At 44.5% G+C, this 26,961-nt stretch overlaps 1 protein-coding gene across 2 annotated transcripts in view; it reads left to right on the forward strand.

The window, feature by feature from the left end:
• The first annotated feature begins 300 nt into the window (after positions 1–300).
• Pawr (pro-apoptotic WT1 regulator) overlaps positions 301–26,961 on the forward strand; it is a 75,007-nt gene continuing 48,346 nt past the window's right edge. The window contains exons 1-2 of one of the 2 annotated variants that reach the window (XM_050135555.1): positions 301–460; positions 901–1,517. In XM_050135555.1, the coding sequence (XP_049991512.1) occupies positions 1,020–1,517 (498 nt within the window). In that variant the 5' untranslated portion in view covers positions 301–460; positions 901–1,019. The remainder of the gene's footprint in view (positions 461–900; positions 1,518–26,961) is intronic. The other variant, XM_050135556.1, reaches the window with a different exon arrangement.

The raw sequence follows: 26,961 nt of genomic DNA on the forward strand, positions 1-26,961 counted from the left end.
TGGACTTAAAAGGAAGAGTGGTGGGAGACCTGAGAGGCGGGGAAGTGGAGCGAGGAGAGGGGCGTGGAGCGACCGATCCCGCCCCAGAATCTCAAGCGCTGGAAGAATGAGGTGTCCCAGCCTCTGGCGCCCCGAGAGGGAGGGGACGCCGCGGCGGGATAGGCGGGGCGCCGCGTACCTGGGCGCGGAGGGCGGGGCTTCGGCGGCACTCCCTCCCCCCTCCCACTTTCTGGCAGGGACTCGGTCCTTTCCGCCCCGCTTCGGCCCTGCTCGGCTCCCGCCCCCCCTCCGCCCCTCGCTCTCTCCCTCCCACCCTCTCTCCCTCCCTCCGGCCAGGGACTGCCCCCGAGCTCCAGCGGGCGAGTTTGCCGTGGCTGGTCGTGAGCGTCCTGAGCGCTCTGGCTCACCTGGACAACCCTCCTCCCCGCCCCGCGCCTTGTCCCACCTAAACTCCTCGGAGGTAAGGAAGGGGCTCCCCGGGTCTCCCGCGCGGGACTCGTGCACCGGTCCCGTTCTCCGCTGGACGTACTTCTCCGCCTGTTCCAGCCGGCTAGGGGGCTCCATGCCCCGTCCCGGAATGGAGGCGTCCGTGGCGCGGGAGCATGAGCCCGCGCCAGCGGAGAGGAGTCGCGGGGAGCTCGGCACACAGGTGGCAGCCGCGCGGGTGTCCCGGTGCGCGGTCGCCCACCGGGGTGGGACGGGGGGGGGGAGAGGGGAGGGTGGGGCTCGCCTCTCTCTGCTTCCCCGGGGTCAGGGATCTCGGGGTGCACGGCGGAGGTGAGCCTTGCGAACTTGCTGGGGACTCGCGGGGACGCCGAGGGGGGAGCCCATGGCTGTTCTGCGGTTGCCCGGGGACCTAACGCCGCGCCCCCTCCCCCGGCCCGTGTGCTTCCCTTGCAGAGCCTGGGTCGCGCTGCGCGCCGTCCCCCTCGCATTCTTGCTCCCCGGGCAGGCGGCAGGCGGCGGCGGGAGTCGGGACGCGCGGCGAGAGGGGCGCCCCCGCCGGCCCCTCTGGGAACATGGCGACCGGCGGCTACCGGAGCGGCGGCGGCAGCACCACGGACTTCCTGGAGGAGTGGAAGGCGAAGCGCGAGAAGATGCGCGCGAAGCAGAACCCCGCGGGCCCGGGTTCGGGCGGCGGCGGCGATCCAGTCGCTAAGTCCCCTGCGGGACCGCTGTCCCCAACCGGGGTCGCCGGGACCTCTGAGCTTAACCACGGCCCCGCGGGCGCGGCCGCACCTGCTGTCCCCGGGCCCACCGCCCTGAACTGCGCTCTGGGTCCTTCGGCGCTGCCCCGCTCGGCTCCCGGCTCCCGGCGGCCGGAGGAGGAATGCTCGACCGTCGCTGCAGTCGCGGGGGCGCCCGCGTCCCGGGGCGACGAGGAAGAAACGGACGGCGCCCCGGAGAAGGGCCGCAGCTCGGGGCCCAGCGCCAGGAAAGGCAAGGGGCAGATCGAGAAGAGGAAGCTGCGGGAGAAGCGGCGCTCCACCGGCGTGGTCAACATCCCCGCCGCGGAGGTGAGCCGGACGGGGCGGGGCGGGGAGGGTTCGGGGATCGGGGCCGCCTCCGGTGTCTTCCACCAGGGAGCTCCCTCGACCCGGGGCCCGGAGGTCCCTTGCACTCCCTTTCAGCCGGGATGGAGATTTACTTTGAGCAAATGATTCCTGGGCAGTTTCTCCGACCCAGATGAGGACACGTGCTTTTTTTGCGCCCTGGGAACCGGTTTCCTACTTTAGAGTGATAAGACAGTTTGTGTCCCCAAGGTTTGCCAGCCTAGACTTTTCCGTGTGGGGGTGATCAGTTAGGGAAAATCGATTCGTGGAGGTGATGACGTATTCTGCTTTCCCACGTGTCCGTCTCCGGCTATCAGGTTGTTTTATCTCCACTTCCCTAGCGGTGTTTGCAGGAGAGCACCTGTAAAGAAAGCGTAGCCCTAGCAATATCTAAGGCAGCGTTTATCTCGCAGTAAACTCGAGATGAGTGTGTCCAAATAAAAGTCTGCTGTGTAGCCTACATCACCCCACCCCCTCACCCCCACCCAAGCGGGGATGCTGTAGCAATCTCGGTTCTGGAGGCTCAGGGATTTCTTGCGGTATTTAATAATTGGGCAAGCATTTGTGGGAGGTGTGTGCTCTTTTGTTTGGGGTTATTTTTGCTATTTCACAAAAACATTTCTTCAGGCAGCAGGGACGTTCTCTTAGGGTCTGTGTAAAGATTTTTGCCGAAGTGTCTTCTCGCACTTCTATCCACCTGGAAGTAAGCTGCCCCAAACCGTTGCGGGGGGGGGGGGGGGGAAGTGGTTTGACCACTGCGCTTCACCCGAGGAGCCACATCTTACTCAGTGGCTTTTTAGTTTTTGTTCACCACCCACAACTTTTTTATTCCTGGCCATTAAGTGACTGTTAAAATATTTACTAACTGTGGGCTGGGAGTGTAGCTCAGTGGTAGAGCATTCGCTTAGAATGTGTTAAGGCCCGGTGTTTGATCGCCAGCACTGCTTAAACAGAACAGAACGCAAAGCACGTTAAAAGCCAGGCATCATGGCTCAAAAGCATAATCGCATCCTTGCGAGGCTGAGGCAGGAAGATGGAGCATTTGAGACCAGTCAGGGTTATGCGTTTGTGAGACCATCTCCACCCCAGTGCCCACTAATTTATTAATAATTGTGGTTTAAGTGATTTGTAGTAAGGAGTATATTAGAATTATAATTTTAAGTACTAATGTGATTTCCATGACTAGAAAATCGGAGTGTGTCTCTGTAGGGTCTATTTTTGTATTTTTATGGGAATGTTTCAGAGATTTTTATCAGGCAGAACAACTGTCCTTTGTGGTTTACTACTTGTACAAGATATCTGTTATTCATTAAAGCTGCTTTCAAAGGAATTCATAAGAATGGTAATCAAATTTCCAGGTTCCTTTTTTTTTAAATGTAAAAATATGAAGATTAAGGGGAATTGAAGACAAAGCTTTGGAAAGTCTGCATTCCTCAGCGTTATTTTTAAAAGGCAACTTATGGTCCAAATAATAGAACTTGTCATTTTTGCTCCTTTTTCAGGGTTCATCTGACAAGGGTCTTATTTTGGGAACTATGTTGGCAGATGTTAAACTTCATATTTTTGGTCTGGCTGCTTGGGCTAAAATTATTTTTTTTAATTACTTAAAAAAAAAGAAGAAGAAGAAGAAGAAGAAGCCCAGGAAAATAAGTAGGGTGTATCTTGTGAGAGCCTGAGAAACATCCTTTGTTAGTGGGTCCTCCTCTTGAGTGAGGGAACGCAGTGCCGAGACTGTAGACGGCTCCCCACTGCAATTGAGTCGAATACTCTGGAATGTTTTTCGTTTGGGTGTTGGCAACTCCTAAATTTAATCTTCCTTAAAAACAAACAACCCAGGGTACCATTTTTTTTTTTTCCTTCGTCTGTGGAATTTGAACCTTTTTTTTTTTTTTATTGAATAGGGAATTGAGGATTGCTTTCTTTTAGTGGTAACCATGGCTCTGTTTCAAGCTGTAGGACCCAACAAAACAAAGTCATATTTTACCACAGTATCTAATTAGCTGACATACTTCTCAAGTGTCTCCTTCCCTTACTGTTGGAATTTTAGAATATTTTTTTTTAAAGAAATATGGTATAAACAGTTGGAGAATATATACTGCAGAACTTTGAAGCTGAACGACTTTCTTATCTCTTAGGCTGTTGCTGTTTGAGAATTGTAAGACATTTCTTCCAGTTTTGAATAGTGAGAGGCACTCGCCGAAAGGGTTGGTGTGTTGTACCGCTTAGCACTCCTGTTTTTTAGGAGGTCATATTCTATAAACTTTTAGGTATCGCCCATTCTGCCAGTGGGGAAACAAAGGTGTGCTGTTGAATGAGACTTGCATTCATTCACGCAGTATTCCCAAACGAGTTTATTCCAGATTTTCCTGGAATGTGCTTAGAGGGCCTAGTTCAGTGGCTGACAATCTTTGTTCCTTCAAGCAGTAGGTATTATAGGCTGTGGTGGAACATGCCTTCCACCCCACTGCAGAGGCCGAGGCAGAGGAAGGCAGATAGATCTGTGTGGTTGGAGCCCGGCTAGGAATACATGGTGAAACAGTATCCTCCCATCCCCCCAAATGCACACATCAAACACCCGTATGATGTATTCATTCTGGCTTTCACCAACTGATGGTATTATTCTCGTGTGTTGCTTATATTGCTGCAACGGCACCTGACTCCAGCCAAACATCACAGTAGCAACTACGAGATAGTTTAGAGTGGAAATGGGTTAAAAGCTAAAACTTCCCAGGAGGGGATAGCATACCAGGCAGGCACTGTGGGGAGTTAAGTATAAAAGTCCAAATTTCCAGACACCTTTTAATGAGATAAACTCTGGTTTTCATTCATTAGTTTCTTGTTTTGTTTTAATTTCCATGACTTTTGGCGTTTTCTACCTTTCCCGTGTGGTAGTATCTCGCTCTCATTGAATAATTAGGACATTATTCAATGACTAGTCTACTAGTTTTTGTGTTCTTCAAATGCACCAAATGATCATTACATGCCCGTGTCCACTGCATTGTCGAAGTGGCGGAGTGGGCAAAACAAGAAGACAGCTGTATAGATTTGGACAGAGCAAGGCTGGGGGCTAGGAAGAAATGGAAGAACATAGCACCGACTTTGCAGTGTGAACGCATGGGCACGCAGCCTCTGCTGGTTCCGCGCATGCTCTATGTTTAAAGGGAAGAGACAAGTGAGCTGGAAGCCAATGAGGATGAGACTCTTGGGTTGAGTCTTACTTTCATACCCACCTATCCATCTGCCGAATCTCATGCGCGTTTGCACACAAATGCAGTGCTTGAAGGGCCAAAGGGTAGCGGTTCTTAACTCTGACAGCCTGTTGATACCATGTGCAGAACTTAAAATAAATGCCCCCCCCCCTCGCCGCCGCCGATTCTTGGCCCTTCCTGTTCTCCACTCCCACTCCCATGTGATTTAGTGGGTTTGGGATGGAGCCCAGGCTTTAATATTTTTATAAACTCCCCATGTAATTCTCATGTGAGTCAGGGTTAAGGACCACTGGGCCACAGTCTGAGCACCCAGAAGGATCTAGAACACAGGCATTGACCGCAGGTTCTCGCTAGTACGCTGAGGAAGCACGGTGAGATCCGGTGAGTTAGCTTCATCCCTAAGCGGTCCACCTCTTCAGAGGCGGCGGGGGCATTGAGCACTTCTGAGACAGTTTTGTGTCGGCTCTATTTACAAGAGCTACTGCCTGAAGACAGTTGCCACAGGAAACAGGAGTGTTTCGTTAGGCAGCCATGAAAACTTGGTTTACGCTAAAAGCCAACAGATAGTTAAAAGTTCTACTTGCATAAGGGTTGGCTGAAGTCCTTAAAGGTCATTGCAGCCCTGTTATGTAGCTACTCAGTCCCTGTTACCAGAGTAGAACGTAGAGGCTTAGAGCTTAAACGATTCGCGCCTGTATAGCTATAAAAATGGCAGTTATTACATACTGACTAAAAAAAAAAACGGCACAGAAGTGATAGCGCAGTGTTTTAGTGTTCTTGTGATATGTGTATGTGGAAGAAAAACAGATTTTTTTTTTAAAGAATTAACCTTGCATTGTGTATCATATTTCCTTAGCCTTTTCCCTTTATGTTTTATTAAAGTTGTTTTTGATAATTAGGCATTTGAAAGAGGAAGCCTGTAATGGTTTGGAATTGAATAGAAACTGAGCCAAATTTTGGGCTCAGAGATTGCTCTCAGAACCTCTCTAGTTTGCTTCAGGAGATTTTTTTAACACCGGAGTGCTAGCAAAATGAAAAATAGGAAATTATTTTTTGGTTAGCAATTCAAAAGTGTATACTTTACTACGACCTAAATGATATTTTCCTTCTTCTCGAGATGGTGTTCCTACTGCATAATTTGAACCCAGGCCTTCCAGGGTGAGGCTGGAGGATTATTTGCTATAGAGAGCACTCACTTCCCTGGGAGCACTGGCGAGGCAGCAGTTAGCTCAGCATATTTGCTGAACAGTGCTTGGGGCAAGTTCTTCTCAGTAAACCCTAGAAATCCGGGGAGATTAGGATGGTGCTTAGTCTACAGCAAGCCCAGTGTTCTAAGAGACCTGAGTGTTTATACTACCCCCCCCCCCCATTCACATGTCAGATGCTCCCCATCTCTGAGTCATTGGTACTGTCTCTCCTGATTCATCACCCAGAAAGGTAGACAGTCTGGAACACAATGGGAATACCAAGCAGCATTTCTTCATCTACCTGGGGGGCTGGTACAAAATGTTTTCTACGTTTTAAATTATTGGTAATATTGGGACTTGCCTTTTTCTCAGGGTCCTTTTTCTTCCTTTAAGAACGGAGAGCCCCACATCCCATAATACATCATTTTAAATGCCTACCCTCTGGGGCTAGGGACCTAGTCTACTGTTCACCGTTAGGATGTTGCTAGCATGCACTAGGCCCTCGACTTGACTCCCAACAGAAAAGAAAGGAGAGAGGGCAATTCCGTTCTTCCACCGTATGCCGAGGCTGTGGTTTGGAAGTGCTTTCCTGTTTTTATCTGGAGTTTTCTTTACGTTCTGGGACCTGTGGTTGGCTAGGTTTCAGTCCTCCCCTCAGTGAGGTGCGGTGGTATTCAAACTGTGACAAGGTAATAACGTTTAAGTAATTTCATATCCATCTTTCCTGTGTTTCACAGAAAAGAAATAACGAAGGACTCCTTAGTTCTACTTTTTTTTTTTTTTGAAACCTGCGCACCTGCCACCAATAGTTCACACTAGAACTTGGTGTTAGAGGTATTTAATGGAATACAATTCTTTACATTATTTGGGTTTTTTTTTTCGTGCCTTTCCTGGAGCCCTGCAGAGCCTGATTGCAGAACCACTTGAGAGTATTGATCTGTATGAGAAGACAATGGAGTTTTAGGTTGCTTGAAGGTCACTGACTAAAAGCGATACCTTTAAAAGTGTGACTTGGGTGGGGGGACAGACCACCTGGGTGACACTTACCTGTTATTTTCAGTGCCGACTTCCCAGACCCACCTGGGTAGAGGGAGTTACCCGAGACTGTGTTTTGACATGTTCCGGAGGGGTTCTGTTTGCGCGCCAGAAGTTGGAGAAGAAGTGACTTGAACAGCGTCTAGTGTACTGGTTCTCAAATGAAACTAATACTAGTTAGCTAGCAGAATTGTTACATGATTCCAACCAATGGATGTGGGTAAGCCAAGGCCAGAGGATGGAGGTTTAAGACCTGCCTGGCCTCTACAGGAAGACACTGTCTCAGTAAAACCAGAAGCTTGTAAAAATATTCACATGATGCTTATAGAAATTACATTGAGGGGGCTGGAGAGATGGCTCAGCAGTCAGAGCACTGACTGCTCTTCCAGAGGTCCTGAGTTCAATTCCCAGCAACCACGTGGTGGCTCACAACCACCTATGATGAGATCTGGTACCCTCTTCTGGCCTACAGGCAGGATACTGTATAAATAAATAAATAAATAAATAAATAAATAAATCTTTGGAAAAAAATTACATCGATAACTTCTTGTTGTTTAGGGAACTTGATACAAGGATGGTAGTCATTGTTTTTTCTTTTATTTATTTTATTATTATTATTATTTTATTTTATTTTTGGTTTTTCGAGATAGGGTTTCTCAGTAGCTATGTATCCTGTCCTGGAACTAGCTCTGTAGACCACCAGGCTGGCCTCGAACTCACAGAGACCCGCCTTCCTCAACCTCCTGAGTGCTGGGATTAAAGGCGTTTGCCACCACGGCCTGGCTCGTAAATTTTTTTTTATAGCTACTTAAACAGAGATAACTTGATCTCCCCGGAAATTTATATCACTTTAAATATTTATAGAATGCCATTGTTTAATGCAAAATACATCCATTTCGCTTCTTGTCCTGCCTTTGTCCGCAGCCTAGACCATAGGAAAAATACCTGATATTTATATGTAACTAGAACCTACCTGTCACCCAAGGGAAAGGACACAGAACAGTTATAGATACCTTCAAAAACCGGCAGTGCACACTCTCTAATGCTTTTCCAGCCTTCTTATTAGAACTTGCATTCGGTGCAGGATTGTTTTCCTCCTTAGACTCTTGACTTGGGGGACTAGCAGTTGATTCTTACATACGTGGAGAAGAGGGAACTTGCAGCTTGTCTCAGGCAGGTGTATTAGAGCTCTTGGATTGGTCTCAGGTCTTTAGCTCACCCCCTATACATGTGAGATCTGTTAGAACACCCAGTTTCTGATAGTGGCACAGCTATACATTTCAAATGTAGAGACAGCTCCACGTTCATATTTTAACATGTGGCTTGATGCTAGTTGGTTGCGCTTTGATGGTTTTAGAAATCAAATATTATAGAAATCAAATATTATATTCAAATAATTTCTTGGCCTCCGTTCTTCCCGTCTTCCATCCCTCTCTCCCTCCCTCTCTTTTCCAGAAACAGCAGGGTCTTTATGTAGCCCTAGCTGGCTCGGCACTGGCCTTGAGCCCACATAGATCCTCTTGCCTCTGCCTCAACAGTACTAGAATCATAGGCAAGCATTCCAAACCCAGGATTTCAAGGCAGCGTTGTTTTGCATTGAATGTCAAGAAGTAGGACCCTTAGGTTTTGAAAGTCATTGTTTTGTTAGGGATCTGAAGGTTTATGTTGTAGATCAGTTTGTTTTCAGATCTGTAATAAATACGAGGGGGTTAAGTGTATAGGATTCCTGACAAAAGAATTGAGTTTGTGAAATAGAGTGAAAACTGATGTCTAATGTCTGCTAATCTATAATTCAAGACTAAACTTAGAGGCCTATAAACAAGCTTGTATTTCTTTGAGAAATTGCCTTATAATATGTGAATTCATTTTTTTTTATTTTGGGGATACAAGAATATTTTAGTATTAAAGGAGAATGTAAATCTCTGTTGTGAAGAACAGAATTAACTTTCAGAAGATGATGCCTGAGGATATGAATAGAAGACACATCCTAAGATTTGTCATTTTAAAATGCAGTGTGGGGGCTGGACAGGTAGATGAATCTGTGGTTCAGAATGCTCACCTCTCTTCCAGAGCAGCGAGACAGTAGCTTCTGCATCCATAAATCATTGTCTGTAAATTTAGAGCAGGGCCTTCCCCACGTTACCTCTTCACGTTGATTCCCAAGGTGGGTTTTTCCATCGTTGTACAAGACAAGGAATTCGAGCCTCAAAGAAGTTGGGTCTTGGCCAAGGGCTGTCCTGGCAGAACTTGGTCTTGACTTCAGATCGGTTTGGAGGCAGCGCTCACACGTGGGTTGTCATTGTTGGAAACACCCTGGATCGGTTCTGACAGAGTAACTTTGACGTGTGGAGAATCTGGTGGAACGCAGTGGAGAGCAGTTCGTGAGGAATGAGCAGCTCAGCTTGGGATGGATCCCAGTGGCAGGCCAAGAAATCCAGCTGATCCTGTTGTTCATTGTGAGCGCTGTTGGCAGGGCACTTCCTTCCTCTGTCCATACCTGTTTATACAACAACTCCTGATAATTTCTGGAAAGGAAAGAGGTTTCCTGTCCGATGTGAAATCCTTACAAGGGTGATTCTTTGTTCCGGAACAGGTAAATCTCCTGAAGAGTAACGAACTGTATGAAGTAGTGTAGAATAATAGATAGACAGTAAAAGAAAGAATTTCAAATTTCCGAGTTAGAAAGCAGCTTGGTTGGGAGGTGGTAAGCACATCTTTAATCCCAGCACTCAGGAGGCAGAGGCAGGCGGATCTCTGTGAGTTTGAGTGTGAGACCTGGTTCCAGGACAGCCAAGGCTACACAAAGAAATTGTCTTGAAGGACGGGAAGGAGAGAGAGGGAGAGAGAGAGAGAGGGAGAGAGAGGGAGAGGGAGAGGGGGAGAGAGAGAGAGAGAGAGAGAGAGAGAGAGAGAGAGAGAGAGAGAGAGAGAGAGAGAGAGAGAGAGAGAGAGAGAGATTAACGCGGATAGAATCCAACACAAATGTACCTTTGTAATGAAGGTTTGTGAATGGCTTTGGGGGTGGGTAGACTGAAGTGCAGGTGAGGTGAAGTAGCAATGCTGATATGAAATGTCCTGGATCTGGACCAGTGAGATGGTTCAGAGGGTACAGCCCCTGTTGCCAAGTCTGAAAGCCCGAGTTTGCTCCCTAAAACCATGTGATAGAAGGAGAGAACCAAATCTTGCAGCTTGTCCTTTGACTTCCATGTACACACCATGGTGTACACTCTCCATTCCTCTGCCACACAAATGAATGAATGAATACGTCTAATACAGTTTTTTTTTTTTTTTTTAAGTTGTCAGAATGTGATCTGGATGTAAGTCTCTCGGAAGTTTACAGCTTCCTGCCGTTTCTTGAGTTTGGACTTTGATGGACTGTGAAAGTCAGGTCTCTGTTGCATTCTTAGCTGCTTCCCATTCTTCTTGGAATCCGACTTTTTTTTTAAAAAAAGAAGAAGAAGAAGAGGAGGAGGAGGAGTTTAATTCATAGGATTATTAACTATGTGCCAGGAAAGATGAACCGTACCTTCCTGGCCCATGAATGGGTAGCTGGAGGACACAGTTTCAGCTTTTAGTAGTGCAAACCACCGTTAAAGTTTCTGCACATTTACTGGGGACGAAGTTAAACTACGGAAACATTTAGAGGCTTGCACAGAGGCCTGCGGGCCGAAATGCAGACCTCTGAGAAGAGGGCACCGTTGGGCCTGTCAGTGAGGGGCCCACACTCAGCTCCTTCAGCTGCTGGGGTCCTTGAGGGACAAGGGCACAGGAAGACTGATATCTGATGCCACCTGAGGGAGTGCTGCCATGGTCTAGAACAGTCAGAGTGACGCTGATGGGAACAGGGGGCAGGCAAAGGACTAGCTCCCCCACCCCCCAGTTCTGTGTGGACAGGGACAGAAACAGGATTAAATTGGCTCATGTAGCAATGGCCAGAGTAGTTGAAAAAAAATTTTCCTCTTGTTGTTGTTGTTTTTTTTTTTTTTAATAATTGTTTATTTTAGTTGTCTGGGTGTTTTGCACACATATATGTCTGCACCATGTGTGTTCATTGTCTCAGAGGCCAGAATCCCCTGGAACTGGAGTTACAGACGGTTGGGAGCCTCCATATGGGTGCTGGGAGTCGAACCCAGGTCCTCTGGAAGAGCAGCTAGTGCTCTTAACCCTTGAGTCATCTCTTCAGCTCCTAACTGGGTATATTTCACAATATCAAGGAAGTATTGGTCAGTTTTAGTGGCGATGGTGGTTTAGTATGTGTTTTGAATGAAAGTTCTCTTTAGGGATTATGCATTGCTGTGTTTAGATGAACTATGTCCGCAGTGAAGAGTTAGTTAATAAATAAAACTTAAGGGCTGGAGAGATGGCTCTGACTGCCCTGACTGTTCTTCCAGAGTACCTGGGTTCAATTCCCAGCACCCACATGGCAGCTCACAACTGTCTGTAATTCCTGTTCTAGGGGATCTGACACCCATGGCAAAAATACCAATGTACATAAAGTAAAAATAAAGAAAATAAATGAAACTTAAAACTGAAACTAGTTATGTATAAATGAGGGCACATTTTGTTATCTTCTTTACTAGCCTATGTGCTTGCAGTTTTATAGAAAAAAAATTAGGGGTGCGTGCATGTGTGTGTGTGTGTGTGTGTGTGTGTAAGTGTTACGTGTAAGTTTAAACTGATTCTGATAGGGCTGGAGAGATGGCTCGGTGGTTAAGAGCATTGCCTGCTCTTCCAAAGGTCCTGAGTTCAATTCCCAGCAACCACATGGTGGCTCACAACCATCTGTAAAGAGGTCTGCCGCCCTCTTCTGGCCTTCAGGCATACAGACAGAATATTGTATACAAAATAAATAAATAAATATTAAAAGAAAATTTTAAAAAAACTGATTCTGATAGAAGGGTGTGTATTGATAAAGCAGATAGGAAATCTGGTCATAGTCCTGTGGAGAGGCCTCCACAAGGACATGGCTAAGAGAGATGGCTGCAGAGTGACCATCCCGTGTTGGGACTGTGAGGGAAACCTCTTCTGGAACAATGCTTTTGCACCGAGGCCTGAATTTGAGGACTGCACCAGTCGTGTAGAAATTCAAGGAAGGCGCCGAGGGGAAAGTACAGAACAGGCTTCAGGGGAGGGAATGACCCTCGGTATGCGGTGTCTCAGAAAGGTCCGCGTCCCCGGAGTGAGGCCTGTGTGCAGAGGGAGACACCAGACAAGGGTCAAGACAGATAAAGTGCAGAGCGAGCAAGCTGCAGCATACGGCTAGGGGAAGTTGATCCCGATCCTTTGGTTTGCGTCTGTTTGTTTTTGCTAGTGCTGCAGTTGAACCCAGAGATGCTTATTTTCGCCACGTTCCCTACATCACTTTGCCTTTTCTGGATTACAGCTGAAGCCGTGAACACAAGCGTGTTTACTTTGTAGGCTGGCTAACTTTGAGGCTTGACGTATTGAGGGTTAGGTCTTTTTCGAGACAGGGTTTCTCCATAGCTTTTGGTTCCTGTCCTGAAACTAGCTCTTGTGGACCAGGCTGGCCTCGAACTCACAGAGATCCACCTGCCTCTGCCTCCCGATTGCTGGGATTAAAGGCATGCGCCACCACCGCACGGCAGGTCTTTTCTTGAGAGTATCTTCAGCATTTGTTTGCCCATGTGAGAGTAAGAAGAATTTTCAAGGAAGAGGAGATATATCCAGGTGGAGGAATGATTTTATTTATATTTAATTTTTTTCTCCCACAGTTCTCTCAAATCAAAATGTTGAGAATAGACTTAAAACTTGTAGTGAAAGAAGTTATCTCTTTTTGAAAATTGTGAGCTACAGCTTTAATATTAAATATTAGGATATGTCTGTCAACAGTTTGTGTGGACATCAGAACAAGTCAGTTACAACTGTTGCTGTTACTTTGGTATCAGGCAGATTGATCCCCATGTAATATTATGCAAATTCCTCCCCACGTAATATTTGCTGTTGCAGTGAGCCTGATGATGATGATGATGATTAGTTAATGTGTTTATCTGAAAGGAAGTAATTGACCAAAAGTTAATGATAAAATTTAAAGATAATGCTTAAAGATAATGATAAAAAAAATGATACTTTTTCCTATGAAAAATTTCAGTGGCCATTTGTTTTGGCCTTTGAGAAAGTAGTCATAATAACACATAAGATTATACATTGCTTATGTGGTGTTTTTTGGTTCAGGAAAAAGATCGGATGGTTTGTTTTTTGAAGCTTTTATTACCTGACTTCACGATAATCCTTGGGAACACTATTTAAAAGAAAGCGCCAGCAGGGGCTGGAGAGGTGGCTCAACGGCAAAGAGCACTGTGGCTGCACTCGCAGAGGACCTGGGTTCAGTTCCCAGCACCCACGTGGCAGCTCACGGCTGTCTGTCAGTCAGTTCTGGGGATCCAGGTTCTCTTCTAGCCTCTGACACCAGACACACATGGGATGCACAGATATGCATGCAGGCAAAACATTCATACACATAAAAATAAAAGCTTTATGATTTTAAAAATGAACGAGACCCCACCCCCCAAAAAAAGTTGCTGTGGTTTAAGTAACAGGAAAACGTGATTAATACTGTCTTATTTCAAACATGTATTTTTGCCGTCTTGTGCACTTAGGTTAAAGTGGTTGGCATTTTTTGTTTAGTGGCAGCCCAGTAAAAATGGAGAAAGGAATAGCTGTTTATTTACGTATAAATAATGTTTATAACTGTTTCAGTGTATTTCTTCCATGTGTCTTTAGACATTTTAAAAAGAAATACTTGAGAGTTTCTTAACTAAGAATAGACAAGAAAAATACCGGTTAAGATGATTATCATGTTTCTGTGTTACTAAAGTCTATGATTGCACAGATCGTAGTACCAATCATCAATATATAATGTCTGATGAAGATACGGGTAATTTGAATGACTAGGCATGGCCCTGTTCTCCAATATTGGTACGGTTCTTCTACCATTGCAAAGGAAGTTCTGAGACTTTGCGGTTTTTGTTGTTGTCGTGGTTGTGTGTGTGTGTGTGTGTGTGTGTGTGTGCACACGCACGCATGCATGTGCACAAATCACCTTTTGTTGTTTTAAGTTGCATTAAGATCAGTGTGCATGCCAGGCGATGGTGGCACAAACCTTTAATCCCAGCACTCAGGAGGCAGAGGCAGGCGGATCTCTGTGAGTTCGAGGCCAGCCTGGTCTACAGACTGTGTGCCAGGACAGGCTCCAAAGCTACACAGAGAAACCCTGTCTCAAAAAACAAAAGCAATGACAACAAAAGAAATCAGTGTGCATAAATAAAACCCTTAATTTAAGATATTGGCCTCCCCTCATTTTTACATAGAGTCTCTAGTTCGGGGACTTTTGTGCCTTTCTCGGGCCGCCAGCTTTTAGGGCTAGTCCTTCAGTATCTTAAAACTGTGGTCATTCTAATGAAACCAGTCAGGGTCTTTGAAGTGTTTGAAATACATAGGTCAAGGCAGGAGAATTTATCTTAATGTGTACCAAGGTCTTCATTCCTGGGTTTGTCCCCTCTGAATCGTGCCTCTTGTGGTCTGGACAATGGCACAAAAAACCTTGTATGGATTTGCCCGTGTCTCTTTAGTGAGCAGTGCAGTCTGTAGCCCTCCTGTCCTGGTTGTTCAGCCCCGACCTCCCCCGCCCTGTTCTCTTATCTTCCTTTCCAGTCACGTGTTGAGAGTGAGTGGGAGGGAGGTGGGATGGGGTGGGTGGGGGTGGGGGAAGGGCAACACAGAGCGTTCCAGGTGCCCTGGAAGCAGAAGCGGCTCCTGTCTGAACCTCCACAGGCTTCAATGCCACAGGCTTGAAGCGGAATTCTGTCTACTTACTCTAAGGAAATCAATTTTCTCGTTGCTGGAACCATTCACAACGTCCTACACTTTTACTGAGAAAAATCAAAGAGGCAGAGAAAACAAGACCGTGTGAAGAAACCTATGTGTAGATATGGCAGTTTATCTTTAGTAATTATCTATTTCTGACCAATCTTATTTCACCCATTTTCCCCAACCCCATTATTTTGAGATTTCCCAACATTTCACCTGTAAAAGTATGAATTTATGAAAGACATATACTGTAGCGCAAATTCTAATTGGTATTATTAATAAAACCCTGGAGTCAGATATCGGGGTAAATGCTGAAAGATCGGAGAAGGAGCCAGAAACAAGAGAGACTTCTTAACTCTACCAAATCCTCAGACCGAAAGGCCCTGAATGCCTGTCTCCTCTAGCCTTATAGTTTTCTTCCTGCCCAGTTATATCACTTCCTGTCTCCACCTCCCTTGTGCTGGGATTAAAGGCCTGTGCCTCCCAAGTGCTGGGATCAAAGGCCTGAGATCCCAAATTCTGGGATCAAAGGTGTGTGCCATCACTGCCTGACCTCTGTGGTTAACTGGTGGCTAGCTCCACCCCCTGATCTTCAGGCAAGCTTTCTTTGTTAGAGCACAAACAAAATGTCACTACAATGTACTGATTTTTTTTTTTACAATAATCATTATATCACTATTATATATAAATAATCCAGAGTTCAAATTTCCATGTGTGTCTTGTGGTTTTATGTATTGACCAAATAAGATTTGTATAACTGCAGGTCTGTCTATCTGTCTGTCTGTCTGCCTTTGCAATTTGTTTGTTTCATAGAGCTGGTCATTTGCTCTGTAATGTTTATCTTAAAGTTTAATGCAGCCCTTGGAATTTGTTATTTCCTGTAAATTGTAGGTTAGATTTAAGCTTGTTTAAGCTCAGTTTCAGTCATTGCTTTTGTGGAAAGATCACTTCTTCATAGGTGGCTCTCTGTTTTTAAAAGAGGAGTGACGGTCTGATCCCTTCATATTCTGTGATGTCCGCAGTGACCAACGAGTTGGCTGGACACCTGTCGCCAATCTTTTTACTTTTAGAATCCCCTTCATAGTCTTAAAAATTACTGAGGACTGTCAGCTATTTCTTGATCTGTGTTTCATATTACTGTATCTACAAATGTTTTTCTTGCTAGAAACAAGACTGATAAACTTTAGACGTTTCTGTCATTTAGACGTAGCAGGAATAAACGGTCTCGTGTATTGACATAAACAACATCTTCGCAAGAACCGCTCTGTAAGACAGAAACTTAAGACGACCGGCAGTCTGCACTTCTGCCTCTTTATACTTTCCAGCTGCACAGCACAGCTGGATTCCCGTCATCGCCTGTCTGCGTCACTACTCAGATTGTTGTGAGATCCTGTGTCTGTCAGGCAGCCTTTTTGCAGCTTGCCCTGCATTCCTGAGAGACTGAGTGTGTGTGTGTGTGTGTGTGAGTGTGTGTGTGAGTGAGAGAGAGAGAGAGAGAGAGAGAGAGAGAGAGAGAGAGAGAGAGTGTGTGAGTGTCAGGTGGACCCTGGGATCTCCGTGGTGCCTAGCCTGTGCCTCTGGAGCTCTTTGGTTTGGTCCATTTTTATTAGCGATTGCTAAATAGAGCTAGCTACTCTGATTCCAGGGGTTTTTTTTGTACCTCAGTGATCACTCCCCCCCCCCCCCAGATTAGCCGTCCAGCTATGTAGATGCAATTTACAAAAACAGGGTCTTTTTAAAAAGGGAGCTAGAACTTTCTTTCCTGGATTTGTTTGGCCACAGAGAAAGGCAAGAGGATTAAGCCCTGTTGAAGTTTGCTCTACTTAAGAGTGCAAGAGTGCTCAGCAGGTGAGGGAGAGCAACCGATCCACTTGCTCTGCTCCCTTGAATTATTAAGATGGAGTTGCATCTTACAGGCCGTTTGCTTTAGTAGTATATTAAGTGACAGTAGACTCTAAGAAAGTTGCTTGGGGAGTCTTAAAAAGGACAGGATCTTCACAGTTAGATGCTGTGACCAGTCAACTTCCCGATAGAAATGTTGTAAAGATGAACAAGATAATGTCTGTACATAGTTTAAAGAGCTTGTTTATTATGGGGTAGGTTTTTGTTAACTCCATAGGAGAAAAAAGAAATACGGCCTCTGTTACAGGATGGAGAGTTTTGCTGCAGTTTGGTCTTAAAAATCTGAGTTGTTTAATCTGCTTCCAGAATTACTTCCCAAATTGGAGCACTCCAGAGTAAAGACAGGAAGTCGTAAGAAGGCATACATGATAAAACTTAGAGACTAAAACCTTGGAATGGAATACAATGGAGAGAGGGAGGTGCATGCCAGGGCAGCGTAAAGAGTAGATTACTTAGGCCAATAAAAATCCAATTCTTGTCCCTTAGCTACGAATGAGAAGAAGTCATTTTAATTGCTTACTTGTGTATACTTGAGAGGAAATGTGAAATCAGCTCGCCTGTCCTTAAAAATTGGTACTTTAATTGACTTCTGGAATCTTTATGGTCCAACAGATGAGACAAGTTTATTGAGCTAAACTATATATAGCTCTTAAAATATTTGGCAATTTAAATAGCTAATGTGGGCTAGCAGTGGGAAGTGTATGAGTTGAAGGATGGAAGGAAGCTGGACCAAGTATAATAAGCTGTCAGCAAAATAAATCTTCTCCAGTTGGGCTCGCTCGCTGTTGTTTTTGGACCCGGTGAGAATTGTTTTAGAGATAAGACGTTAATAGCATGGTTGCGGACTGAAGAATGTTCCGAGTTAGATATTTGCAACTAAGAGGAATCGAGATAGTTTTTGTATTTATAAAACTTCCTTGAAAAGAGGGAAGCTGGTTTGTGGTGGTGTATGTCTTTAATTTCAGCACTGGAAAGCTGAGGCAGGAGGATGGCCTCAAGTTCGCACTGGGAGATGTCTCACACACAGAAAGTTAAGAGTTCTTTTTTAGAACCCTATGAATGGTATCGTTCCATGGAAGTCTTAAATTGGAGAAGAAATGAGATCTTTTCTTTCATTGTTTTTTAGTGTTGCGTATTTATTGAGGTGTAGAGCAAATGGTACAGTTCAAGCCCCTAAAGTGTACATTTTCTAGACTTTTGGGAAAAGTGTTTGTGACTGCTCCTTCAGCTAATTGAAGGATTACTGTCTCGTGTAGGTGATGATGCAATGACCAAATTCAGCAGCATGTGGGAATTGGCGATGCTTATGTGTTACTGTGATTGCCAACTTTTAGATCCCCCTTCTTCCCTCCCTCCCTCCCTCCCTCCCTCCCTCCCCTCTCTCTTGCCCTTCATATACTCTGGAGTTTAAAAAGGATACTCTGGGACCAGAGATGCAGTTGATAGAGTACTTGCCTAACATACACGAAACACTGGTTCAGTCCTCAACACTGCATAAGCCAGGCTTGGTTAGAGCATGCCTGTCCTCAGGCAGTGAAGGCAAGAGAATTAGAAGCTTAAGTTCATCCTTCAGTAGTTTGAGGCCAGCCAGAGGCATATAAGACTCTGCTCCAAAAAAGGTACTCTGACCTTGAACTACGTTTAGGACTTTGTTTTTAATTTTACATTTAAGATGTTCATGTTCTAAAAGAAAAAAATTTAAAATAATCTGAGATCTCAAACATAGCTACTCAAACACTTACCATTTCTATACCATTTTAAATATCCTTCCAGAGATATTTTCTACTTTATATTTCTTTTTTTAATCTAATGAGTTTAAAATATTTTGCAATTTAAAAATGCTATAGTTAAGGGTTGGAGAGACGGCCCAGTGGTTACTAGCATTTACACTTTTGGTTTTTCGAGACAGGGTTTCTCTGTAGCTTTGGAGCCTGTCCTGGAACTAGCTCTTGTGTACCGGGCTGGCCTCGAACTCACAGAGATTCGTCTGCCTCCTGAGTGCTGGAATTAAAGGTATGTGCCACCACTGCAGGGCAGCATTTACAGTCTTAATGAGAATCTTAGTTTGGTTCCCAGCACCATGTCTGTAACTATCCTTATTTCTACATTTTTATTCCTATTGCAAATGTCAGGACTTTGTAAGATTTTTAAAAAATGGCTAAATGGTATTTTATTGTGAATCTGTACTACCTTTCTTTAGTCAATTATCAGCTGATGGATATTTGGGTTGATTCAATACTTGGCTTGGGATGTAGCTCCGTGTGTGTGTTTACTGTATACAAGGCTAAGAGATAGGAAGAGAAGGAGGGAAGAGTGGTTCTCCCATTTGAAAGTATATCATGAGCATGTAACTCATTGAACGAATGGGTTGCATTTAAGGCGATATTTTAACTGCCTGACATCATTATTTTAAAAATATATAACACTTTTTTTTATTGTCGTTACTCTTCAGTCTGAACCCTACTTAGGGTGTGGCCCAAATGGGTCGTATTACATTGGATGACCCACAGGCTTTTCAGTGATGCCTCTTGAAAAGTACTAGGGATGGGAACAGAGCAAAGCCCTGGCTTTGTTCCGATGTGTGTAGAACGGTGCAAACTTAGCAGTCAGCAGACTTTCTAGGGCTTTTTGTTTGTTTGTTTTGTTTCCTGAGACAGGGTTTCTCTGTGTAACAGCCCTGGCTGTCCTGGAACTCCTGTTGTAGACCAGGCTGACCTCGAACTCACAGAGATCCCCTTGCCACTGCCTCCCTAGTGCTGCGGTTAAAAGAGTTCATCACCACTACCTGGCAACTTTTCTAGTTTTAATGGAACATATTCTCTCTCTCTCTCTCTCTCTCTCTCTCTCTCTCTCTCTCTCTCTCTCTCTCTCTGTGTGTGTGTGTGTGTTCCTGTGGAGATCAAAAAAGGTCATCAAATCCCCTGCATCTGCTGTTATAAATGGCTCTGAGCTACCTGCTGTGGGTGCTGGGAACTGAACTTTGGTTGTCTTCGAGAATAGCAAGTATGCTAAACTCCTGAGCCACTTCTCTAGCCCAATGATGGAGCTTTAAATATTACATTCTAAATGTTCTTTTAGGTCCATTTTCTACAGTAAATATGCGTAGTTATGCCCAGACATTTTCCTGTCATGGTTATTATCAAACAGCATAATGGATTTGAAATCTTTTGCAATTTAGAAATATTATATACACTTAAGGGGTTGGAGAGTCACTTCACGCCCTTACGGACCTGCGTTTGGTTCCCAGCACCCATCTCTCCAACTACCTTTAATTATGGCTCCAGAGGCTCTGACACCCTTTTCTGGCACCTGAGGGGCCCTGCATGAATGTACACATACCTACACACAGACACACCTATATACATGCATATATTAAAATTCTAAAAAAGTATAAAATTATACCGAAGAGTAGAAACCTAAGATCTTACAGGTTTTTGCCTATGCTTTTAGTCTTCATATTGTGTTAATATGAGGAATAATTAATCCCATCTTCTTAAAAAAAATACAAGCGAATGGCTTGACCGCCCTCTAGACTCGCCCAGTCTAGCTGAGGGGAGGGGTCTGACATGGAGGTAGGGTTTCAAGTTCATCAGCCTGTGGCAGTGGCTCTCAGCACACGTGGGGCTGCTGGGTTCTTCCCAAACCGTTTCTCCTTCAGGAAGCATTGATGTGTGTTTGAGAATGTGCGTATCTGACTTGTTCCCAAGTAATTGTGTTACTCCAGGGAAATCCTTTGAGAATTACATGATTTAAACAGTGTGAGAATAGAGAGATCCCCTAGGGAAGAGGCTTAGTTAGAAAAGCTGAATCGAGTGTCTTAAACTCAGGGAGGCAGCGGTGAGGTGTAGATGGGGCGGAGCAAAGTTTATTCAAATACAGGAGCAGCGTTTATTCAGATATATGGAAGGAGTTTAGAACTCAGCGAAGGAAAAGAGGATGTAGCTGTTTAGAAGGCAGCAGGAAGGGTTTGTAGCCCGTACATTGTTCCCCTCCGAAGGGGCGGGAGGTGGCAGGTGGTGCTGGCCAAAGGAATATTATCTGGGTCCGTGACCAAGGGAACCTGTCATCAGCCAAAAAGCGTCCAGCAAAAGCTTCCCAGTTTGGAAGCCAGTTTACTTTTGAATTGGACTCTTCAGGAATCACTGACTGAAAAAGGTTGTTTGTGTTTTTTATGAATGAATGTCAGACATAGCAGGTATTCCATTAATACATTTCTGCTTTTACCCGATAACCTTAACTTGTAGAGTTTTTTTCCCCCCTTTGATGAAGCGTTTTGATTCTGCTAATGCATTCAGTTTCACAGTTTTGCTCTGATACACAATCAAAGAGGAGGTGAAAGGAGAAAGGCCTTCTTTCTGTCTTAATTGCTTCCCAGCTTAGCTAGGCATGAATGTCAGGAATTTGGAGCCTTCAGTTCATTGAAACCTTTGTTCTTCGAATTTCCTCTCTTGGTTCCTGAGCCACTTGTAGCTGTGAGCACCTGAAATACAGAGAGCCTGGAGTAGAGCTGAACCCTAGCTGTGAAATATGCACTGGTCTTCTGTGAAATAAAAGTAAAAATAAATTAATAATGATCTCAAGTTTAAAAATTCTATTAATATCTTATAAATTATACATTGAAATATTTTATATCTTGAGTTAAATAAATATATTATTAAAAGTAATTTTACTTGTTCTTTCACTTTTGTTTTGTTTTTGTTTTTGAGACAGTCTTGTTATGTACCCTCTGCTGGCTCAGACCCTGCTTTGTAGCCCAGGCTAACTTCCGACTCACAGAGTTCTGCCCACTTCTGCCTCCTCAGTGCTGGGATTAAAGGCATGAACCACCACAACTTTGCTGACCCCTTCCCCCTCGCTTTTTAAAGGCCACTACTAAAACATTTAAAATTATATGTAAGGGCCTCCCTCTCCCCCAAGCGCTGTCCCTTTGTTCTGAGAATTCATTCCAGGGCCATGCGCGTGCTAACGAAGCACATGCTGTACCACGCGCTTCACGCCTGTTCCCTTAATGATTTTCTTCTATTAAACCACAATGATTGAGGGGTGTGAAAGTCATAGTGGACACATACAACTTTTGATGCTTTGGCAGCAGATGAGAAGCGTAATGTGGACGGGAAAAGGCATCCTGGATAGTGAAATATACAACGTCATAAAACGACAAAAAGACGTTATCTCCACAGAAGTGATTTGCTTGACGGAGTTATTGGCATATTTATTCTATCTGTCTGTCTGTCTGTCTTTGGCTTTTCAATACAGGGTTTCTCTGTATAGTCCCGACTGCTGTGGAATTCACTCTGTAGACACACAGGCATTGAACTCACAGAAATCCACCTGCCTCTGCCTTCCAGGTGCTGGGGCTAAAGGTGTGCGCCCCCACTGCCATCCGTGCGTATATTTTAAAGGTGGAGTGGTAGAGAATCTTATAAACGTCAGCTGTAAAAGTTACTTTTCTTAGGCCGGGTATGGTGGGCATACGCCTTTTATCCCAGCGCTCAGAAGGCAGAGGCAGGCAGAGCTGCGAGCTGGAGGTCACCCTGGTCTACGTAGTGGATCCCAGCCCAGCCAGACCTACACAGTGTGATGCTGTCAAAGGACGTGTTTTTGGAGAGAAAAGCAATCGTTTATTTCGGGATACAACACAAACACATTGTATAAGTTTGATCATAGGAACCTCATTTTTGCTAACTGTAGAAAGAGATTAAATGTTATGTCATCACAGGGTTATTATATAACTCAGTGCTTTTCAAACCGTAGAATTACTTATTGGCAGGAAAGGGTATCATTCTGTATCCTAAGGCACCCACTCAAGTTGTGCCATCATGGCGTAGGTCTTAGTCCCCTCGTGGCCTGTTCCTTCCTTCCTGAATACCCATAGTGCTTATAGAGTTAAACCTGAGATTTGCAAGAGAAAATCCAGTTCCTCAATTTTGAGCTATATTGAAGCCAGCTTTAATTAAATACTGGCCAGAATGATGAACTCTGGCCTAGTCCGTTGGCCAACCCAATTTTCCATCAGGTCCAATCAGGAACAAGCGTAAGCCCTGATGTATTTCCTGCCCACGTACCTCCTGCACGCATCCATTTCAAGTACATCCGGTGTAGTTGACAGGAGCAAAAGCGTGACTTGTTAATTTCGGAAGAACCACAGCCCCCAGCATTCCAGGAAGTTATCAGCCCATGGGCAAGGGGGGCTGACAGGTTGACTTCCGCTCTTACAATAAGAGTATTAATACTGGGCTTCTGCAGACCAGGGTGCTGTGTGCTGTGGTGTATTCCTAGAGAGTGTGCCCCTTCCCTAAAATCAGGAGTCAGTGGAGCTCTGTCACGTCAGGTCTGCCTTGAGGGCCTACCTTGTGCGTTCCGAACATAATCGTGGAGAACAGCTTTCTTTTTTACACTCTTCAACCGTTGTCAAGAATTGATTTAAGTTGACAGGAGCTGGTGCATAGATTAAAAAAACAAAACAAAACAAAACAAAAAAAAAAAAACTAAGCTCAGTAGATAACTTAAATGTAACTGATTTTTACATCTCAGGTCCTACAGCCTCCCGACTTTGATTTACTCACTTGTAAAATGAGGCCAACCCCTCCATCTGGCTGATCTGTACATCAGTATTGGGAATGACGCAGGCGTGTTTGTATTTGTGCGGGGATGGGTCAGAGGCTAACATCCCATGTTATTCCTCAAGTAGTTCTTTTTTAGATTTAGAGACAGCCTCATCCTGGCCTGGGATGCACAGAATACCATAGGCTGGTGAGCCCCCGGGATCATTGCGTGGCCTGTCTTTGCCTTCCTAGCTCAGGGACTGTGGTAGAAGGACACAGGCCTGCTTCTTGTCCTGGCTGCCCAGCTCCCAGCTGCCCACTAGCTTACACCTGAAATAACCACACAGAAAATGTATTCATTAAATTACTGCCTGGCCCATTAGCTCTAGCCTCTTATTGGCTAACTCTCACATCTTGATTAACCCATTTCTATTAGATCTGTGTATCTCTACGTGACTGTGGCTTACTGGCAAGATTCTAACCTACGTCTGTCTCAGGCGGGAGATTCATGGTGTCTGCCACACTTCCCTTCTTCCCAGCATTCTGTTCTGTTTACTCCACCTACCTAAGTGCTGCCCTATCAAAAGGCCGAGGCAGTTTCTTTATTTAACCAATGAAAACAACACAGAGAAAGAAGACCCTCCTACACCATTTCCCCTTTTTCTGTTTAAACAAAAAGGAAGGCTTTAACTTTAACATAGTAAAATTACATATAACAAAACAGTTATCAAACAAGAATTACAGTTACAATATTTATATCTATTTTATCTTTTATCATAACAAAGGAAAATATAACTATAAATATTTTTCAACTTGATCAAAGACTCCAGAAGGATATAATATTACCTAAGTAAACAAGAAATATGCAACTTCCAAAACTCTAGAAATGACAGAGAGGCAGCGGGACGCAGCCCGCTCCTACTTACAACATGGGACAACAAATAGGAACCACCACACATCTAGCTCTCTGTGTTCTCAGAATCAAACTCAGGTTCCCCTTCTGCCATCATCTCTGCCTGAGAGCATCCTTTTACTGATAGAACATGCTTCTCGCTTTTGTTCTCCCTTTCACGGTCACACAGACTTCTCTGACCTAGGACCTCGCTTTAAAACCAGTATTCAGCTAACGCCGTGTGGCTTTAAGACTTCAGTGGAGTCCTGATGGCTTGGGGACTGGAGAGATGGCTCAGCAATTAAGAACCCTGTTGAAATCTTTCAAAGGAACGGAGTTCAATTCCCTGCACCCACACAGTAGCTCACAACTGTCTATGACTATGGTTCCAGGGGATCCAACACCCTCACATAGACATACATGCAGCCAAAACAAATAAATACAAATAAAAACAAATCATAAAAAAAAAAAAGACTTGAATGATTCTTGGTTTAAGCACTCCTAAATTTGGATTATCTCTTCAGCATCCCTGTCTTTCCCTCCCCTTTCCATGTGTTTCACCATGGTTCTTATTCTGTAAATTTTTGGATACACTGATGTGTGTAATAGAGTCCCTGAGCTCAGAGAAGACAGACATTAGTCAGTGGTCATGAGTTGGATGCGGATTACAGAAGGGTAAGTATAGAGGTGAGCCTCTCAGTGTGTTGCTTCCAACATATCATCACCCGGGAGCTCAGTAGACATGCAAATTCTCTGGCCTCGCCTCAGAACTACTTCTTTTAGCAAACTTTCCAGGCCCTGCCGATGCATGTCGTGGTTAGGACCTGGCAAGGACCTTTCTGCAGGTCTGTAACACACACAGGGAAGGATTGTGATCTTGCGCGGGAGAGGTGGTGTTGGTGGGCATGGTTTCACGGACGTCACCTCTTTAGGAAGTCATCTTTACGCTCTTCTTCCCTTGTTCACGCTTACTTCGTTTCCTTTTCTGAAGGCAGCCAGCCTCTAAGTATGTCTGTTGTTTGCTTCTATTTTGTTACCAGTCGTGGTGTATAAAGCAATGATTCCTTTCATTGTCTGCTTCATACTTTGAGTTGGTCAGAGAAGATACAGACTCCTGTCCCTCCTCTGTGAGGAGGAGAACCATACAGGCGCCTGTCCATGCCTCTGTGAGGTATATCCTTGGAAAAAGCATCAAGAGTGTTGTCTTTGCTGTTTTCTTCCTTTCATTTTTCCCGTGGAGTACAATGGTCAGACTTCAGTCAATCTGAGTTCTAAATGATACCACTTTAGCCCAGTGTCTGTGGTGTGTTTAGTGGCCAGGCAGTCTCCCAAAAAGTTAACGTGGAGCCTGGCACTCAGTATATATAGCAGGCAGTGTATAGCTTTTATTATTTTCTTTTTTATTGTAGTTTCCTTTGGCCTTGTGTAATAAAATAATTACAATGAGTGAAGCTTCTGGCCACGCCTTGTTTACTGCTCTGCTGTCTTCCATCTCCTCTTGAACAGTTTGTAAAACTGCTTTAGGGGAGTGTGTAGCCCTTTAAACCCAAATATTTATTTTGTCAAGTATAAGGGAAAAATGTGAACAGGATGGAGCACAGACAAAATCTTTTCTTAATATGACAAAATAATTTTTAAAAAGTTGCTGCCTTTTTTTTTTTTATCAGCGATAGACTTGTTAATTAAAGCTCCCTCTCAGGCTACAGCAATGTATTTTCCCTCTTTGCTTAAGGATGCCATAAATATTCTGAGCCGTTGCAGATAAAAGTGTGCATAGTTGTGAAATGGGTCCTGCTGTGAACTTTTGTTGTTGTTAACATTTAAATCTTCGTCAGGGATTGGCTGTTTGGGATAGCCTTTGTCTGGTGTCACCTCTGTACCATTGGAGGTTTAGCTACTGACAGGGGTGGAGATCAAAGGCGGTGTTTTTAAGGACGGGAGCAAGTACAGCCAGTCACTGTGACTAAATATGGTCATCTTTGGCCTTCCGCGTTTGTTTCAGTCAGTCTAAAATATCCCTCTTCCGTAGTATATGACAGTTTTTAAAGCTTCCTAATCTATGACTTTTTTTTTTTTTAAAGCTTGAGTTTAAATGGGGTGTTTCAGTGGTTGCTGAGATCCAAGAGACTAGATAACCTTTTTACTACTCACTTTGGGATACTTGAGAAATTGAGTATCAACAAAAAATAGGTATTTCGTGTAGCTCTTTTGCCATATTTCTTTTAAGGAATGGCTGGTCTGTGCTCTTAACTTGGAAGCACTGGGTAGCGGGAATCTGCGAGAGTTTTGAAGATTGTCCGTTGCATTGAATCTGATACTTTCACAGACACTGGTGATGGACATCTACATGTAAACAGGCTTTTACTATAGCATATGATGTGAAAAAATAAATTTGTTTCTCTCTTTGCTTGTCTGACGGGAAAATAAATATTCCTGTTCCTCATTTAAAAAAGGAAAGAAAAACTGGAAGGAGCTCAGGTGTTTTAGTTTCCTGTTACAGGTAGATGAAAGATAGCTCTTCAGATGGAACTTTTCTCCGTACTTCAAATGAGTATATTTATTAGTAAGTCTGCTTAATTCTGATTTAATTTCTTTTAAAGACCCAATTAAGGACATTTAATTCTTGTGTAGGTTAGGAGGGCACCTGTGCAGGAAGCCTTTGACATCTTGGAGTCATAGTTTTTCCGTAACTGTTGAATCTGAACTAAAATTTCTTCCATCGGGGCTGGAGGTGTGGCTTGGTGAGAGAGCATACTCAGAAAGGGATTTAGCCCCCCTCCCCCAGGCCTGCCTGCCAGTTTCTTACCCATT

This window comes from Alexandromys fortis, unplaced genomic scaffold (genome assembly GCF_014885135.2).
Source record: "Alexandromys fortis isolate MF-2015 unplaced genomic scaffold, M_Fortis_MF-2015_v1.1 scaffold_24, whole genome shotgun sequence".
In the NCBI taxonomy this organism is placed as follows: domain Eukaryota; kingdom Metazoa; phylum Chordata; class Mammalia; order Rodentia; family Cricetidae; genus Alexandromys; species Alexandromys fortis.